Source organism: Dendronephthya gigantea, unplaced genomic scaffold (genome assembly GCF_004324835.1).
Source record: "Dendronephthya gigantea isolate DGI-Jeju-01 unplaced genomic scaffold, DenGig_1.0 000007F, whole genome shotgun sequence".
Classification (NCBI taxonomy): domain Eukaryota; kingdom Metazoa; phylum Cnidaria; class Anthozoa; order Malacalcyonacea; family Nephtheidae; genus Dendronephthya; species Dendronephthya gigantea.
In genome coordinates, this window is record NW_021163017.1 from 363,414 (window position 1) to 380,583 (window position 17,170).

A 17,170-nucleotide genomic window follows, 5' to 3' on the forward strand; every position below is an offset into this window, starting at 1 on the left:
TAGGACCAGAATTAGACCATTAAAACAGCGTGGTTATCCATACAGGTATCAAAATATTTGACATCATAAACAAAGCATGGTTATATTGTTTAATGTTTGTATATGAGCGCCAAACATGCTGGAAACTTTACATTGGACAAGCATTTGACCATTAAAACAGCGTGGTTATCCATGTCAAAATATTTGACATCATAACCAAAGCATGGTTATATTGTTTAATATTTGTATATGAGCGCCAAACATGCTGGAAACTTTACATTGGACAAGCATTTGACCAATAAAACAGCGTGGTTATCCATGTCAAAATATTTGACATCATAACCAAAGCATGGTTATATTGTTTAATGTTTGTATATGAGCGCCAAACATGCTGGAAACTTTACATTGGACAAGCATTTGACCATTAAAACAGCGTGGTTATCGATGTCTAAATATTTGACATCATAACCAAAGCATGGTTATATCGTTTAATGTTTGTATATGAGCGCCAAAGATGCTGGAAACTTTACATAGGACAAACATTTGACCATTAAAACAGCGTGGTTATCCAAGTCAAAATATTTGACATCGTAACCAAAGCATGGTTATATTGCTTAATGTTTGTATATGAGTATGAAACATATGTAATTTTTGTCGGATGTGGATTTAATTTTTCTGTTTAGGCAAAACACCTCCAGCTTTCAGAATGAACTGTAAGTAATGCAAAATGTATATTTAAAAAACAAAACTGATTGTATATAGCGATATTCGTGATTTGTGGTGGAAATTTTGAAGACGTTTACACATTATCATGGTGAAGTTATCAGTCGTTCTCGGCTTGCCTTGTTGGCATATCAGCCCATATACGGACTCGAGCTTATGATTCAATTTTTAATGATACCATTCGCAATATTTTAGGTGATGGAAAGGGAGGTGGTGTGGGGCCAAAACCAAAGCAAAAACCCAAGCCAAACCAACCACACGCCCGAAAACACCACCATTACCAACAACTCCAGCTAAAACTGGTGTGAATGCTAAAATTCACCACGGGCGATGATTTGTTTTGGGCTGATTCAGGGAATAGAAAAAGCCTTTAAAAAACACCCTGTTTCTCTCTGTACAGACAAGTTGGGGTGATGGGGTCGTAAATATGGTGTGATGTATTCATTATATCAAAACCAACAGACAATTTAGAAAACAGATATAAAACAACATAATCTCAAGATCAACAAGGTTTCACGTATCTATCTCACAGATACAAGTAGTATACCTATTTCGACTTGAATCTTATCTCACTGTATTAAGGCATCCTAGAAACGCCGATATGTTGTGATTTGTGACTGGAGGTTCTTCAAGAAGTGTATTAGGGGTGGGTGACTCGGCGATGGAGGGGGGAGGGGGATAATGATAAGATATTTCCTTCGGGTGGGGTGATAAGTTATTTCCTTCGGGTGAGGAAACATAATTGGGATTTGGGCCCATCACTTAATTCATAAATTCATACCTTGCAAAAGATGTGTAAGGGCGGATTTCCACTTACAGCGAAATCGTTCGCTAGCGAAATATTTGAATATTTTCTTTTGAATTTTAACAGCATAAATAAATTAGTTCCACTTGACTGTTTCGAATTCAAAAGAAAATATGCAAATATTTCGCTAGCGAACGATTTCGCTGTAAGTGGAAATCCGCCTTAACGGTAATGACATTCGGCTGTTCACTACAAACTTTATATCTTTCTTATGTTTTGGTTATAAGTCATTTGCAGCGCTTTTACGTTTCTTTTTAAATTACGCTCCCTGCCGGGTGCATCGCCTAGCGATAAATGTGATATATGGTTACCGTTTATTATGATTCGAATCATTCGATCAATGACAGACGTCTATTGCAAAAAAATAATTATGTAAGAATTTATTTGCTGAATCTCTTGCTGTTTCAAAATCACACCGCGCGCGTACGTCCAGAGTTTTGCTGTTGAGAAAATTTGTCTTTTTAGACACATTTATTAAACTATTAGCGAAGATTAACGAAATGTTGTTGGAAGGTTTATTTGTCTTCGGTCGAGAAGACGCAATTCCATTGAAGAGTCTTTCCGTACGAGCGTTTCTTCAAGGTTATGTTGTTGGCTTTCGTTCAACGTTGACCTACGAAAACAATACATCAATCCCGCTCGAAGTTTTCTTCCGTACGCCTGTCGATGACTCGTATGCTGTTGTCGGTTTGGAAGCTACTATCGATGGTAGAAAGATCCAAGCTAAAGTACAAAAGAAAAAAAAAGCGAAGGAAATGTACAAGGAAGCAATATCACAAGGAAAGACAGCTGTGTTAGGAGAAGAAAAGAAAGGTGATATATTTAGTTTGGTGCTGGGAAACCTTCCCCCAGGTGAGAATGCTGTGTTGCAACTAACCATGGTGGGTGAGCTTGCTGTTGAACCTGATGGTGCTGTGAGGTTTGTTCTGCCAACAGTTCTGAAACCACGGTACACACCCCTTGGAAGCACAGACCCCCTTGCACCAGAAACGTCTACTTCAGGAAGTGCCACAGTACACCATGCAACAGGACCACCAGTATATGAATTTGAGATGGTGATAAATGGTGCGCCTAGCATTGCCGAGGTAACATCTCCATCCCATGAGATCCATGTTGAGAATACTGGTCAGAATATTAATGTTTCTTTGGCTGAAGAAAAACAGGCTGATATTGTGATATTGATTCGATCAAAAGAAGTACACAAACCTTTGGTAATTGTTGAACCTGGTATGTCAAATGGTGAGAATGATTTCCAGAAAAGCACAGCAGTTATGGTCAGTTTCTTCCCCGAATTCAAAGGTGACAGTTCTTGCCTCCAAGCTGCTTGTGAGTTTGTGTTTGTGGTTGATCGTAGTGGAAGCATGGAAGGGTCCTATATCAGAGATGCTGCACAAACCCTCTTGCTTTTCCTAAAGAGTATCCCTGAAGGCTGTTATTTCAATGTGATTGGTTTTGGAAGTCGATATGAGAAGCTATTTCCTGAGAGCGTTCCTTATGACCAGAAAAATCTGGAAAAAGCAGTGCAACATGCAGAAAACCTTCAAGCAGACCTTGGTGGTACGGAGTTGTTTGACCCTCTAAAATATATTTACAGCCATGACCCAATGAAAGGCTTACCTAGACAAGTTTTTGTTCTCACTGATGGAAGTATCAGTAATACAGAATCAGTAATCAAGCTTGTTGCAAAGAATTCAACAAACTCAAGGTTTGTTTTATACATTAAAATTTCCAGTTTTCTAAATGTCAACAGTCCAGGGGCTGGTTGTATGATAGCCAGATAATGCTATCCACCGGATATTGATTTTTTCAATCACTTTAAAATCGCCCATTGTTGGGTATAACTTTGATTAAATCTTAGTATTCCTAAATTGAGGATCCTCTTTAACAAAAGTTGGCTACAAAGCTGAAATTTTATAGCTATTCAAGCATTTCTAGAAGGGTTGAAAAAATCACTATCCGGTGGATAGCGCTATCCGGCTTTCGTACAACCGGCCCAGACCCTAAGACTCACACACCAGGAGAAATTCATGATTCCTGGGAAGAAATTATTTTGTTTAAGTTATCCTTTTAAGAAATCTTTTCCATTTTAAGATGTTTCTCTTTTGGTATTGGCTCTGGAGCATCAAGCACGCTTGTGAAGGGAATTGCAGAAGCAGGAAAAGGTGCTGCAGAATTCATCACTTCAGGAGAGAGAATGCAAGCCAAGGTCAGAGCAAGTGTGCCTTTAAAATAGTTTTCAAAATTGTTAAAATTTAATTTGCTATAAATGTGCATGGCTCTTGCAGCTCAACACTTTACATTATTTTGAGAAATTATTTATTCTGAATCTTTACTTGTTTTAGAAGAATGACTTTAAATCACTTTTTATAGGTTTAAAATTTTTCTTGAAATTTGTTTGAAAGTTTCTTCTAGGGATCCTTATGATTATAAAGTAGTGGTTGGTACATATATGGATGTTTGACAAGCCAATTAGCACTAGTCATCATCTTTAACCATTAATTAGCACTAGTCATCATCTTTAACCATTAATTAGCACTAGTCATCATCTTTAACTATTAATTAGCACTAGTCATCATCTTTAACCATTAATTAGCACTAGTCATCATCTTCTATTAATTAGCACTAGTCATCATCTTTAACCATTAATTAGCACTAGTCATCATCTTGAACTATTAATTAGCACTAGTCATCATCTTTAACCATTAATTAGCACTAGTCATCATCTTTAACCATTAATTAGCACTGGTCATCATATTGAACCATTAATTAGCACTAGTCATCATCTCTAACCATTAATTAGCACTAGAAATCACCTTTAACCATTAATTAGCACTAGTCATCATCTTTAACCATTAATTAGCACTAGTCATCATCTTGAACCATTAATTAGCACTAGTCATCATCTTTAACCATTAATTAGTGCTGGTCATCATCTTGAACCATTAATTAGCACTAGTCATCATCTTTAACCGTTAATTGGCACTAGTCATCATCTTTAACCATTAATTAGCACTGGTCATCATCTTTAACCATTAATTAGCACTGGTCATCATCTTGAACCATTAATTAGCACTAGTCATCATCTTGAACCATTAATTAGCACTAGTCATCATCTTTAACCATTAATTAGCACTAGTCATCATCTTTAACCATTAATTAGCACTAGTCATCATCTTGAACCATTAATTAGCACTAGTCATCATCTTTAACCATTAATTAGCACTAGTCATCATCTTTAACCATTAATTAGCACTAGTCATCATCTTTAACCATTAATTAGCACTAGTCATCATCTTTAACCATTAATTAGCACTAGTCATCATCTTTAACCATTAATTAGCACTAGTCATCATCTTGAACCATTAATTAGCACTAGTCATCATCTTTAACCATTAATTAGCACTAGTCATCATCTTTAACCATTAATTAGCACTAGTCATCATCTTTAACCATTAATTAGCACTAGTCATCATCTTTAACGATTAATTAGCACTAGTCATCATCTTTAACCATTAATTAGCACTAGTCATCATCTTTAACCATTAATTAGCACTAGTCATCATCTTTAACGATTAATTAGCACTAGTCTTCATCTTTAACCATTAATTAGCACTAGTCATCATCTTTAACCATTAATTAGCACTAGTCATCATCTTGAACCATTAATTAGCACTAGTCATCATCTCTAACCATTAATTAGCACTAGTCATCATCCTTAACTATTAATTAGCACTAGTCATCATCTTTTACCATTAATTAGCACTAGTTATCATCTTTAACCATTAATTAGCGCTAGTCATCATCTTTCACCGTTAATTAGCACAGAACGCAGTACAGAACCTAACTGTCATGCCATAAAATTCAAATACCTGACCTAGTAAACCTGGTAATATTTGTATGCTGTTGAATGCAATAATCTAGCCTGCAGAGAGCCAACCATCTTTCACTGCTTGTGCAGGAAAAGCAATTATATGTTGCACCTTTCAGGTAATCAGATTTTTAAAGAAAGCCATGCAACCAGCAGTTACCAACACCCAAGTCTCATACACTACTCCTGCTGGTGTGACAGTTACTTCTGTACCAAAAGGGTCTCTTCCAGCAATTTTTATTGGAGAACGTTTGATAGTTTATGCCATCCTTCATCACAGTTCACCTTCTTCTGAAACACAAGAAGGAACGGTTTGCCTGACTGGTGATTTACTCGGGGCAAAGGTTGAACACAACATGAGATTTCAAGTTCCACTGGCGGTGACGAAAGACAACGTGTCCCAAGTGTCAACCATTCATCATCTTGCTGCCAAAAGGTCCATCAAGGAAATGGAATCGAGCAATGACAGCAGTCCAGAAATAATCCAGCTCAGTTGTGATTCAAATGTGATATCTTCCCGAACAGCATTTATCGCCATTGATGAAGAAAGAAAGGAGGCGGTGAAAGTAAGCCTGCAATTAACCTGGGATATGCTGAGTTTTCTGCCTGATGAAGATGCGGATTGTTTGTACGGACACCCCGGCGTGAGTTCCCTGGATTATGGAAATGAGTTTGGTTGCCACGAAGACCCCGAAATGTGTTCCCGGCCTCATGAAGATGTGTCTGGTTGCTACGATGTCCCCAAATTGAGCTACCTGCCTAGTGAAGATGTGTATGGTTGCAACGACTACGATGACTCCGGCGTGAGTGTTACGCCTGATAATTATATAGATATTTTTGATAACTACGAAGTCCCCGACATGAGTTCCCGGCCTCATGAAGATGTGTCTGGTTGCTACGATGTTCCCGGCGTCAGTGTTGTGGATGATGGAGAAGATTATTGTTGTCACAGAGACTCCGACGTGAGTTTTTTGCCTGATGAAGATGCGGATATAGGAAGAGATTCTTCCTCCCCAACCTACGACGCGAATTTTGGGGCTAAATCCGCTCCCCCCAGGCCCAAGGCTCGAGCGAAGTCTGGCTTGAAAACAAAGTTTTTGGGGCTTTTTAAGCGTAAGGAACATACCTTTAAGAAACCAGTTGATAGTGCTCCTTGTCGGCCAGCTGATGATAGTAAATATTCCCCTCCTACCCGTTCTCGTTCCTCTCATTCCCCTCCTCGTTCTTCACAGTCAACTGCAACAGAGACTCCACTGGCAACGATCATCAGCCTTCAGCTCGCCAGTGGTGCGTGGAAAATGTCAACATCCCTGAGCGATGTTATCTCTAAAACCACAGAAGAGATAAAAGATGCGTGTCCAGTGTCTTGTGAAGGTGATATGGAGTCAATCTGGGCGACAATTATTGCCTTGACGTATCTGCAACTTCGCCAGTTAAATTTCAAAGATGAATGGGAGTTGATTGCCCTCAAGGCTGAAACATGGCTGACAAAACAAAGTCTTCCTCAAGGATCTTCCATACAAGATTTACGAGAAAAAGCTGAAGCATTTCTAACTTAAATTACAAAATTACAATAAAGAATGCTTATAAATAATCTGACGAACACGTATGAACCACTCAAGATAGCGTAGCATGAAAAATGATTGAACAAATCGAAATAGCGTAGTGTGAAAAATGAATAATTTTGTAATGTAATTACAATTTTTGATAGTAGCATGTACCCAATATCGTAAAACGTCGACTAAGAAAGTGTTTAAGAAGTTATATCACCAATATTTAGCGAAATATATCATTTTTTTATGTTGCACAAACTCGTACTTCTTAATCCAAACAAACAACTGTATTGATAAAGATAAAGAGGTTACAGTAACAATTGTTACAGTAACAATTGTTTTGGTTATACAGACACTTCAAAATTAAAAAAGTGGCAAATTTTTCCCCAAAGCAGCTAGATATTTTGCTAAAAGGACGAGGTCTTAGATGACTTCACCATTCAAAAAACGTAGGGTAATATGTTGCAATTTTTCATAGGTTATCAGATCTTTAAAGAAAGCCATGCAACCAGCAGTTACCAACACCCAAGTCTCATACACTACTCCTGCTGGTGTGACAGTTACTTCTGTACCAAAAGGGTCTCTTCCAGCAATTTTTATTGGAGAGCGTTTGATAGTTTATGCCATCTTTCATCACAGTTCACCTTCTTCTGAAACACAAGAAGGAACGGTTTGCCTGACTGGTGATTTACTCGGAGCAAAGGTTGAACACAACATGAGATTTCAAGTTCCACTGGCGGTGACGAAAGACAACGTGTCCCAGGTGTCAACCATTCATCATCTTGCTGCTAAAAGGTCCATCAAGGAAATGGAATCGAGCAATGACAGCAGTCCAGAAATAATCCAGCTCAGTTGTGATTCAAATGTGATATCTTCCCAAACAGCATTTATCGCCATTGATGAAGAAAGAAAGGAGGCGGTGAAAGGAAGCCTGCAAACCTGGGATATTCTGCCTGATGAAGGTTTATTAAAAAGTTGTGGCTTTTCAGCCTCCGGCATGGGTCAGCCTCGAACGGCCCGCTATTTTTCCGCTGCTCCAATGCGCAAGGCTCGAGCGACGTCTGGCTTGAAAACAAAGTTTTCGGGGCTTCTTAAGCGTAAAGAAGTTAAAGAACTCACCTTTCAGAACACGGTTTATAGTGCTCCTAGTCGGCCGGCTGATGATAGTGAATATTCCCCTCCTACCCGTTCCCGTTTATCTCATCCCCGTCCTCCTCGTTCTCGTTCCTCTAATTCCCCTCCTCGTTCTTCAGAGTCAGCTGAAGCAGAGGCCGCACTGGAAATGATCATCAGCTTTCAGCTCGCCAGTGGTGCGTGGAAAACGTCAACATTCCTGAGCTCTGCGATCTCTAAAACCACAGAAGAGATAAAAGATGCGTGTCCAGTGTCTTGTGAAGGTGATATGGAGTCAATCTGGGCGACAATTATTGTCTTGACGTATCTGCAACTTCGCCAGTCAAATTTCAAAGATGAATGGGAGTTGATTGCCCTCAAGGCTGAAACATGGCTGACAAAACAAAGTCTTCCTCAAGGATCTTCCATACAAGATTTACGAGAAAAAGCTGAAGCATTTCTATCTTAACTTACAAAATTACAATAAAAAACGCTTATAAATAATCTGACGGACATACATATGAACAAATCGAAATAGTGCAGTATGAAAAATGATTAATTTTTGAATGTAATTACAATTTGTTTGCACCATAGTTCAGCTAAAATGACTTTTAGCATTGTAAATGAAGGATTAAGAGCCATTTTCAATTCCCAGAGGTGCTTATCTATTACACTTTAGAGCTGTATTAATGTTCTGCATATTTAAGTGGTTGCTTTTTTTTGGGACACCCTGTAGAAGAAGACCTATACTTCTTATATAGGTCAGTGGATGTAAGCAACCAGCTTTAATCAGGGAATCCTGTACTGTATTCCATATTATCTTAGCTTAGTATTATTTATAATGTAATCTGTGATAACTAAGTATTCCTACTAACAATATTATATTACACGATTTAACAAAAGTTGTTTTTAAATTAACAATTTATTCGACCACTTTTAACGAAATTAGTCAAACACTTTAAAGTTTAGAAAGATGAAAAAAATTGACTAACTTCGTAGAAAAATGTTTGTATATGTATATATGCGCACCAAACATGCTTGCAATTATACATAGGACCAGAATTAGACCATTAAAACAGCGTGGTTATCCATATCAGGTATCAAAATATTTGACATCATAACCAAAGCATGGTTATATTGTTTAATGTTTGTATGTGAGCACCAAACATGCTGGAAACTTTACATTGGACAAGCATTTGATCATTAAAACAGCGTGGTTATCGATATCAAAATATTTGACATCATAACCAAAGCATGGTTATTTTGTTTAATGTTTGTATATGAGCGCCAAACATGCTGGAAACTTTACATTGGACAAGCATTTGACCATTAAAACAGCGTGGTTATCCATGTCAAAATATTTGACATCATAACCAAAGCATGGTTATATTGTTTAATATTTGTATATGAGCGCCAAACATGCTGGAAACTTTACATTGGACAAGCATTTGACCAATAAAACAGCGTCAGTGGTTATCCATGTCAAAATATTTGACATCATAACCAAAGCATGGTTATATTGTTTAATGTTTGTATATGAGCGCCAAACATGCTGGAAACTTTCATGGACAAGCATTTGACCATAAAAACAGCGTGGTTATCGATGTCTAAATATTTGACATCATAACCAAAGCATGGTTATATCGTTTAATGTTTGTATATGAGCGCCAAAATGCTGGAAACTTTACATAGGGCAAGCATTTGACCATTAAAACAGCCTGGTTATCCATTTCAAAATATTTGACATCATAACCAAAGCATGGTTATATTGTTTAATGTTTGTATATGAGCGCCAAACATGCTGGAAACTTTACATTGGACAAGCATTTGACCATTAAAACAGGGTGGTTATCCATGTCAAAATATTTGACATCATAACCAAAGCATGGTTATATCGTTTAATGTTTGTATATGAGTATGAAACATATGTAATTTTTGTCGGATGTGGATTTAATTTTTCTGTTTAGGCAAAACACCTCCAGCTTTCAGAATGAACTGTAAGTAATGCAAAATGTATATTCAAAAAACAAAACTGATTGTATATAGCGATATTCGTGATTTGTGGTGGAAATTTTGAAGACGTTTACACATTATCATGGTGAAGTTATCAGTCGTTCTCGGCTTGCCTTGTTGGCATATCAGCCCATATACCCGGGACTCGAGCTTATGAATCAATTTTTAATGATACCATTCGCAATATTTTAGGTGATGGAAAGGGAGGTGGTGTGGGGCCAAAACCAAAGCAAAAACCCAAGCCAAACCAACCACACGCCCGAAAACACCACCATTACCAACAACTCCAGCTAAAACTGGTGTGAATGCTAAAATTCACCACGGGCGATGATTTGTTTTGGGCTGATTCAGGGAATAGAAAAAGCCTTTAAAAAACACCCTGTTTCTCTCTGTACAGACAAGTTGGGGTGATGGGGTCGTAAGTATGGTGTGATGTATTCATTATATCAAAACCAACAGACAATTTAGAAAACATATATAAAATAACATAATCTCAAGATCAACAAGGTTTCACGTATCTATCACACAGATACAAGTAGAATACCTATTTCGACTTGAAACTTATCTCACTGTATTAAGGCATCCTATAAACGCCGATATGTTGTGATTTGTGACTGTAGGTTCTTCGAGAAGTGTATTAGAGGTGGGTGATTCGGCGATGGAGGGGGAGAGGGGGTTGATAAAATATTTCCTTCGGGTGGGGTGATAAGTTATTTCCTTCGGGTGAGGAGACATAATTGGGATTTGGGACCATCACTTAATTCATAAATTCATACCTTGCAAAGGGTGTGCAATGGTAATGACATTCGGCTGTTCACTACAAACTTTATATCTTTGTTATGTTTTGGTTAAAAGTCATTTGCAGCGCTTTCATGTTTCTTTTTAAATTACGCTCCCTGTCGGGTGCATCGCCCGGCGATAAATGTGATATATGGTTACCGTTTATTGAATGTTCCCAGTAATATGATTCGAATCATTCGATCATTGACAGACGTCTATTGCAAAAACATAATGATGTAAGAATTATTTGCTGAATCTCTTGCTGTTTCAAAATCACACCGCGCACGTCCAGAGTTTTGCTGTTGAGAAAATTTGTCTTTTTAGAATCATTTAAACTATTAGCGAAGATTAACGAAATGTTGTTGGAAGGTTTATTTGTCTGCGGTCGAGAAGACGCAATTCCATTAAAAAGTCTTTCCGTACGAGCGTTTCTTCAAGGTTATGTTGTTGGCTTTCGTTCAACGTTGACCTACGAAAACAAAACATCAAACCCGCTCGAAGTCTTCTTCCGTACGCCTGTCGATGACTCGTATGCTGTTGTCGGTTTGGAAGCTATTATCGATGGTAGAAAGATCCAAGCTAAAGTACAAGAGAAAGAAAAAGCGAAAGAAATGTACAAGGAAGCAATATCACAAGGAAAGACAGCTGCGTTTGGAGAAGAAAAGAAAGGTGATATATTTAGTTTGGTGCTGGGAAACCTTCCCCCAGGTGAGAATGCTGTGTTGCAACTAACCATGGTGGGTGAGCTTGCTGTTGAACCTGATGGTGCTGTGAGGTTTGTTCTGCCAACAGTTCTGAAACCACGGTACACACCCCTTGGAAGCAAAGACCCCCTTGCACCAGAAACGTCTACTTCAGGAAGTGCCACAGTACACCATGCAACAGGACCACAAATATATGAATTTGAGATGGTGATAAATGGTGCTCCTAGCATTGCCGAAGTAACATCTCCATCTCATCAGCTTCATGTTGAGTACACTGGTCAGAATATTAATGTTTGTTTGGCTCAAGAAAAACAGACTGATATTGTGATACTGATTCGATCAAAAGAAGTACACAAACCTTTGGTAATGGTTGAACCTGGTATGTTGAATGGTGAAAATGATTTCCAGAAAAGCCCAGCAGTTATGGTCAGTTTCTTCCCCGAATTCAAAGGTGACAGTTCTTGCCTCCAAGCTGCTTGTGAGTTTGTGTTTGTGGTTGATCGTAGTGGAAGCATGGCAGGGGCCTATATCAGAGATGCTGCACAAACCCTCTTGCTTTTCCTAAAGAGTATCCGTGAAGGCTGTTATTTCAATGTGATTGGTTTTGGAAGTCAATATGAGAAGCTATTTCCTGAGAGCGTTCCTTATGACCAGAAAAATCTGGAAAAAGCAGTGCAACATGCAGAAAACCTTCAAGCAGACCTTGGTGGTACGGAGTTGTTTGACCCTCTAAAATATATTTACAGCCATGACCCAATGAAAGGCTTACCTAGGCAAGTTTTTGTTCTCACTGATGGAAGTGTCAGTAATACAGAATCAGTAATCAAACTTGTTGCAAATAATTCAACTAACTCAAGGTTTGTTTTATACATTTATATTTTCATTGAAGAATCATATACAAACTCTATATTCTTGCCACTAATTAATGTCAATGTTCCAGAGTCCAGACCCTGAGATTTACACACCAGGAGCAATTCTTGATTCAAGAAATTATTTTGTTTAAGTTATCGTTTTAAGAAATCTTTTCCATTTTAAGATGTTTCTCTTTTGGTATTGGCTCTGGAGCATCAAGCACACTTGTGAAAGGAATTGCAGAAGCAGGAAAAGGTGCTGCAGAATTCATCACTTCAGGAGAGAGAATGCAAGCCAAGGTCAGAGCAAGTGTGCCTTTAAAATAGTTTTCAAAATTATTAAAATTTAATTTGCTATAAATGGCTCTTGCAGCTCAATACTTTACATTATTTTGACAAATTATTTACTCTGAATCTTGACTTGTTTTAGAAGAATCACTTTAAATCACTTTTTGTAGGTTTAAAATGTTTGCTTAAAATTTGTTTGAGAGTTTCTGGTAGAGATCGACTTGCATGTTATGATAATGGTTTGACATCCCTAGTCATCATCTTAAACCATATTAGCACAAATTGTCAGTAAAACTTTGAGTAAGAAAACTACAGAGCTTTGCAAAACTATTTTGAATTACGAAAAGCAATTAAGATTGCAAGACACTTTCATAATAAAGACACAGTACAGAACTAAACTGTCGTACAATAAAATTCAAATACCTAACCTAGTAAACCAGGTAATATTCACATGCTGTTGAATGCAATAATCTAGCCTGCAGAGAACCAACCATCTTTCACTGCTTGTGCAGGAAAAGCAATTATATGTTGCACCTTTCAGGTCATCAGATCTTTAAAGAAAGCCATTCAACCAGCAGTTACTAACACCCAAGTCTCGTACACTACTACTGCTGGTGTAACAGTTACTTCTGTACCAAAAGGGTCTCTTCCAGCAATTTTTATCGGAGAACGTTTGATAGTTTATGCCATCCTTCATCACAGTTCACCTTGTTCTGAAACACAAGAAGGAACGGTTTGCCTGACTGGTGATTTACTCGGGGCAAAGGTTGAACACAACATGAGATTTCAAGTTCCACTGGCGGTGACGAAAGACAACGTGTCCCAGGTGTCAACCATTCATCATCTTGCTGCCAAAAGGTCCATCAAGGAAATGGAATCGAGCAATGACAGCAGTCCAGAAATTATCCAGCTCAGTTGTGATTCAAATGTGATATCTTCCCAAACAGCATTTATCGCCATTGATGAAGAAAGAAAGGAAGCGGTGAAAGGAAGCCTGCAAACCTGGGATATTCTGAGTTTTCTGGATGATGAAGATGAGTATTGTTGGTTAGATCATGAGCCCGAGTATGGAATTATTTGTTGTAGCTACGAAGTCCCCAAATTGAGCTCCCTGCCTCGTGAAGATGTGTATGATTTTTGTAGTTACGAAGTCCCCAAATTGAGCTACCTGCCTCGTGAAGATGTGTATGATGTCTACGACTACAAAGTCCCCGACGTAAGTTCCCGGCCTCATGAAGATATGTCTTGTTGCTACGATGTCCCCGGCGTCAGTGTTGTGGATGATGGAGAAGATTGTTGTTGTTACAGAGACTCCGACGTGAGTTTTTTGCCGGATGAAGATGCGGATATAGGAAGAGATTCTTCCTCCCCAACCTACGACGCGAATTTTGGGGCTAAATCCGCTCCCCCCAGGCCCAAGGCTCGAGCGAAGTCTGGCTTGAAAACAAAGTTTTTGGGGCTTTTTAAGCGTAAGGAACATACCTTTAAGAACCCAGTTGATAGTGCTCCTTGTCGGCCAGCTGATGATAGTAAATATTTCCCTCCTACCCGTTCCCGTTCCTCTCATTCCCCTCCTACCCGTTCTCGTTCCTCTCATTCCCCTCCTACCCGTTCTCGTTCCTCTCATTCCCCTCCTACCCGTTCTCGTTCCTCTCATTCCCTCCTACCCGTTCTCGTTCCTCTCATTCCCCTCCTACCCGTTCTCGTTCCTCTCATTCCCCTCCTACCCGTTCTCGTTCCTCTCATTCCCCTCCTACCCGTTCTCGTTCCTCTCATTCCCCTCCTACCCGTTCTCGTTCCTCTCATTCCCCTCCTACCCGTTCTCGTTCCTCTCATTCCCCTCCTCGTTCTTCAGAGTCAACTGCAACAGAGAGTCCACTGGCAACGATCATCAGCCTTCAGCTCGCCAGTGGTGCGTGGAAAATGTCAACATTCCTGAGCGATGTAATCTCTAAAACCACAGAAGAGATAAAAGATGCGTGTCCAGTGTCTTGTGAAGGTGATATGGAGTCAATCTGGGCGACAATTATTGTCTTGACGTATCTGCAACTTCGCCAGTTAAATTTCAAAGAAGAATGGGAGTTGATTGCCCTCAAGGCTGAAACATGGCTGACAAAACAAAGTCTTCCTCAAGGATCTTCCATACAAGATTTACGAGAAAAAGCTGAAGCATTTCTAACTAAAATTACAAAATTACAATAAAGAATGCTTATAAATAATCTGACGAACACGTATGAACCACTCAAGATAGCGTAGCATGAAAAATGATTGAACAAATCGAAATAGCGTAGTGTGAAAAATGAATAATTTTGTAATGTAATTACAATTTTTGATAGTAGATGTACCCAATATCGTAAAACGTCGACTAAGAAAGTGTTTAAGAAGTTATATCACCAATATTTAGCGAAATATATCATTTTTTATGTTGCACAAACTCGTACTTCTTAATCCAAAACCAACTGTATTGATAAAGATAAAGAGGTTACAGTAACAATTGTTACAGTAACAATTGTTTTGGTTATACAGACACTTCAAAAATAAAAAAGTGGCAAATTTTTCCCCAAAGCAGCTAGATATTTTGCTAAAAGGACGAGGTCTTAGATGACTTCACCATTCAAAAAACGTAGGGTAATATGTTGCAATTTTTCATAGGTTATCAGATCTTTAAAGAAAGCCATGCAACCAGCAGTTACCAACACCCAAGTCTCATACACTACTCCTGCTGGTGTGACAGTTACTTCTGTACCAAAAGGGTCTCTTCCAGCAATTTTTATTGGAGAGCGTTTGATAGTTTATGCCATCCTTCATCACAGTTCACCTTCTTCTGAAACACAAGAAGGAACGGTTTGCCTGACTGGTGATTTACTCGGGGCAAAGGTTGAACACAACATGAGATTTCAAGTTCCACTGGCGGTGACGAAAGACAACATGTCCCAGGTGTCAACCATTCATCATCTTGCTGCTAAAAGATCCATCAAGGAAATGGAATCGAGCAATGACAGCAGTCCAGAAATAATCCAGCTCAGTTGTGATTCAAATGTGATATCTTCCCAAACAGCATTTATCGCCATTGATGAAGAAAGAAAGGAGGCGGTGAAAGGAAGCCTGCAAACCTGGGATATTCTGCCTGATGAACATCACATGGTGACGTCTTGTTACAAGCCAAGGAAACTTTGTTCTGTGGTCTCCCGCCCTGTGAATGATTCATGCGTTTACGGGGAGTCTAATACAAAGCGGCTTTTTAAATGTTCCAGGCCTATTTATTCCCGGGCAACTTTATCCCGGGCAGAATCAGAACAATTCTCCATACCTACTATCCAAGGAACAACTCATTTCCCGCCCTTACCCCGTAGGCGTATGGTGGTTACCCGCTTCTCAGAGTCTCCCTGTCCCCCTCCCCCTCAAATGGCTATGGACGAGACGCGTTCTTCAGAGTCAACTGCCAACTGTTCTCGTTCTTCTAGTTCCTTTGAGTCCCCTCCTCCCCTTCCTCCCCGTTCTCGTTCCTCTCATTCCCCTCCTCGTTCTTCAGAGTCAACTGCAACAGAGACTCCACTGGCAACAATCATCAGCCTTCAGCTCGCCAGTGGTGCGTGGAAAATGTCAACATTCCTGAGGGATGTTATCTCTAAAACCACAGAAGAGATAAAAGATGCGTGTCCAGTGTCTTGTGAAGGTGATATGGAGTCAATCTGGGCGACAATTATTGTCTTGACGTATCTGCAACTTCGCCAGTCAAATTTCAAAAATGAATGGGAGTTGATTGCCCTCAAGGCTGAAACATGGCTGACAAAACAAAGTCCTCCTCAAAGATCTTCCATGCAAGATTTACGAGAAAAAGCTGAAGCATTTCTTTCTTAACTTACAAAATTACAATAAAAAACGCTTATAAATAATCTGACGGACATACATATGAACAAATCGAAATAGTGTAGTATGAAAAATGAATAATTTTGTAATGTAATTAAAATTTATATTAATACGATGTAACACTGTTTTATACTAGAAGGAAACCTATACTTATATACCTCTTATATAGGTCAGTGGATGTAAGCAACCAGTTTTAATCATGGAATCCTGTAGTGTATTTCATATTATAGTATTATTTATAATATAATCTCGGTGATAACTAAGTATTCCTAGTAACAATATTATATTATACGATTGAAAAAAAAATCAGTTTACTAAGTTTTGAAGTGTTTGACTAATTTCGAAGAAAAATGTTTGTACATATGAGCACCAAATATGTTTGCAACTTTACATAGGACCAGAATAAGACCATTTAACCAGCGTGGTTTTCCCACGCTTACCTACCGTTTTCCGGCTTATTCGACCATAGTCGAGTATACCTACTGTTTTCCGGTATATTTGACCATCGCCCTTCACCAAGCTTCCTGTTTTCCGGCCATATTCTGGTATATTCAACCTTACTTCAGTTTCCTAAAACTGCTTTGAATTTTGAAAGCCAGATGTTGTCATCGGTGACTAATGAA

The 17,170-nt window shown here is 38.8% G+C and overlaps 2 protein-coding genes across 4 annotated transcripts; both read left to right on the forward strand.

The window, feature by feature from the left end:
* The first annotated feature begins 1,677 nt into the window (after positions 1 to 1,677).
* LOC114517273 (von Willebrand factor A domain-containing protein 5A-like) lies at positions 1,678 to 8,656 on the forward strand. 2 transcript variants are annotated; one of them, XM_028536948.1, is made up of 3 exons: positions 1,678 to 3,212; positions 3,599 to 3,713; positions 7,407 to 8,656. In XM_028536948.1, exons 1-3 carry the CDS (start codon positions 2,008 to 2,010, stop codon positions 8,508 to 8,510), a joined length of 2,424 nt encoding a protein of 807 aa, XP_028392749.1. In that variant the 5' UTR covers positions 1,678 to 2,007; the 3' UTR covers positions 8,511 to 8,656. The 2 variants fall into 2 exon arrangements, with proteins under 2 accessions (XP_028392749.1, XP_028392748.1); XM_028536947.1 differs by lacking the exon at positions 7,407 to 8,656 and adding an exon at positions 5,495 to 7,375.
* A 2,299-nt stretch (positions 8,657 to 10,955) lies between these two features.
* LOC114517274 (von Willebrand factor A domain-containing protein 5A-like) lies at positions 10,956 to 16,796 on the forward strand. Of its 2 annotated transcripts, XM_028536949.1 has the most exons (4): positions 10,956 to 12,395; positions 12,575 to 12,689; positions 13,219 to 14,146; positions 14,533 to 15,050. In XM_028536949.1, the coding sequence occupies exons 1-4, from the start codon at positions 11,191 to 11,193 to the stop codon at positions 14,877 to 14,879; spliced, it is 2,595 nt and encodes an 864-aa protein (XP_028392750.1). In that variant the 5' UTR covers positions 10,956 to 11,190; the 3' UTR covers positions 14,880 to 15,050. The 2 variants fall into 2 exon arrangements, with proteins under 2 accessions (XP_028392750.1, XP_028392751.1); XM_028536950.1 differs by lacking the exons at positions 13,219 to 14,146; positions 14,533 to 15,050 and adding an exon at positions 15,330 to 16,796 and having other exon boundaries at positions 10,962 to 12,395.
* The last annotated feature ends 374 nt before the right edge of the window (positions 16,797 to 17,170 follow it).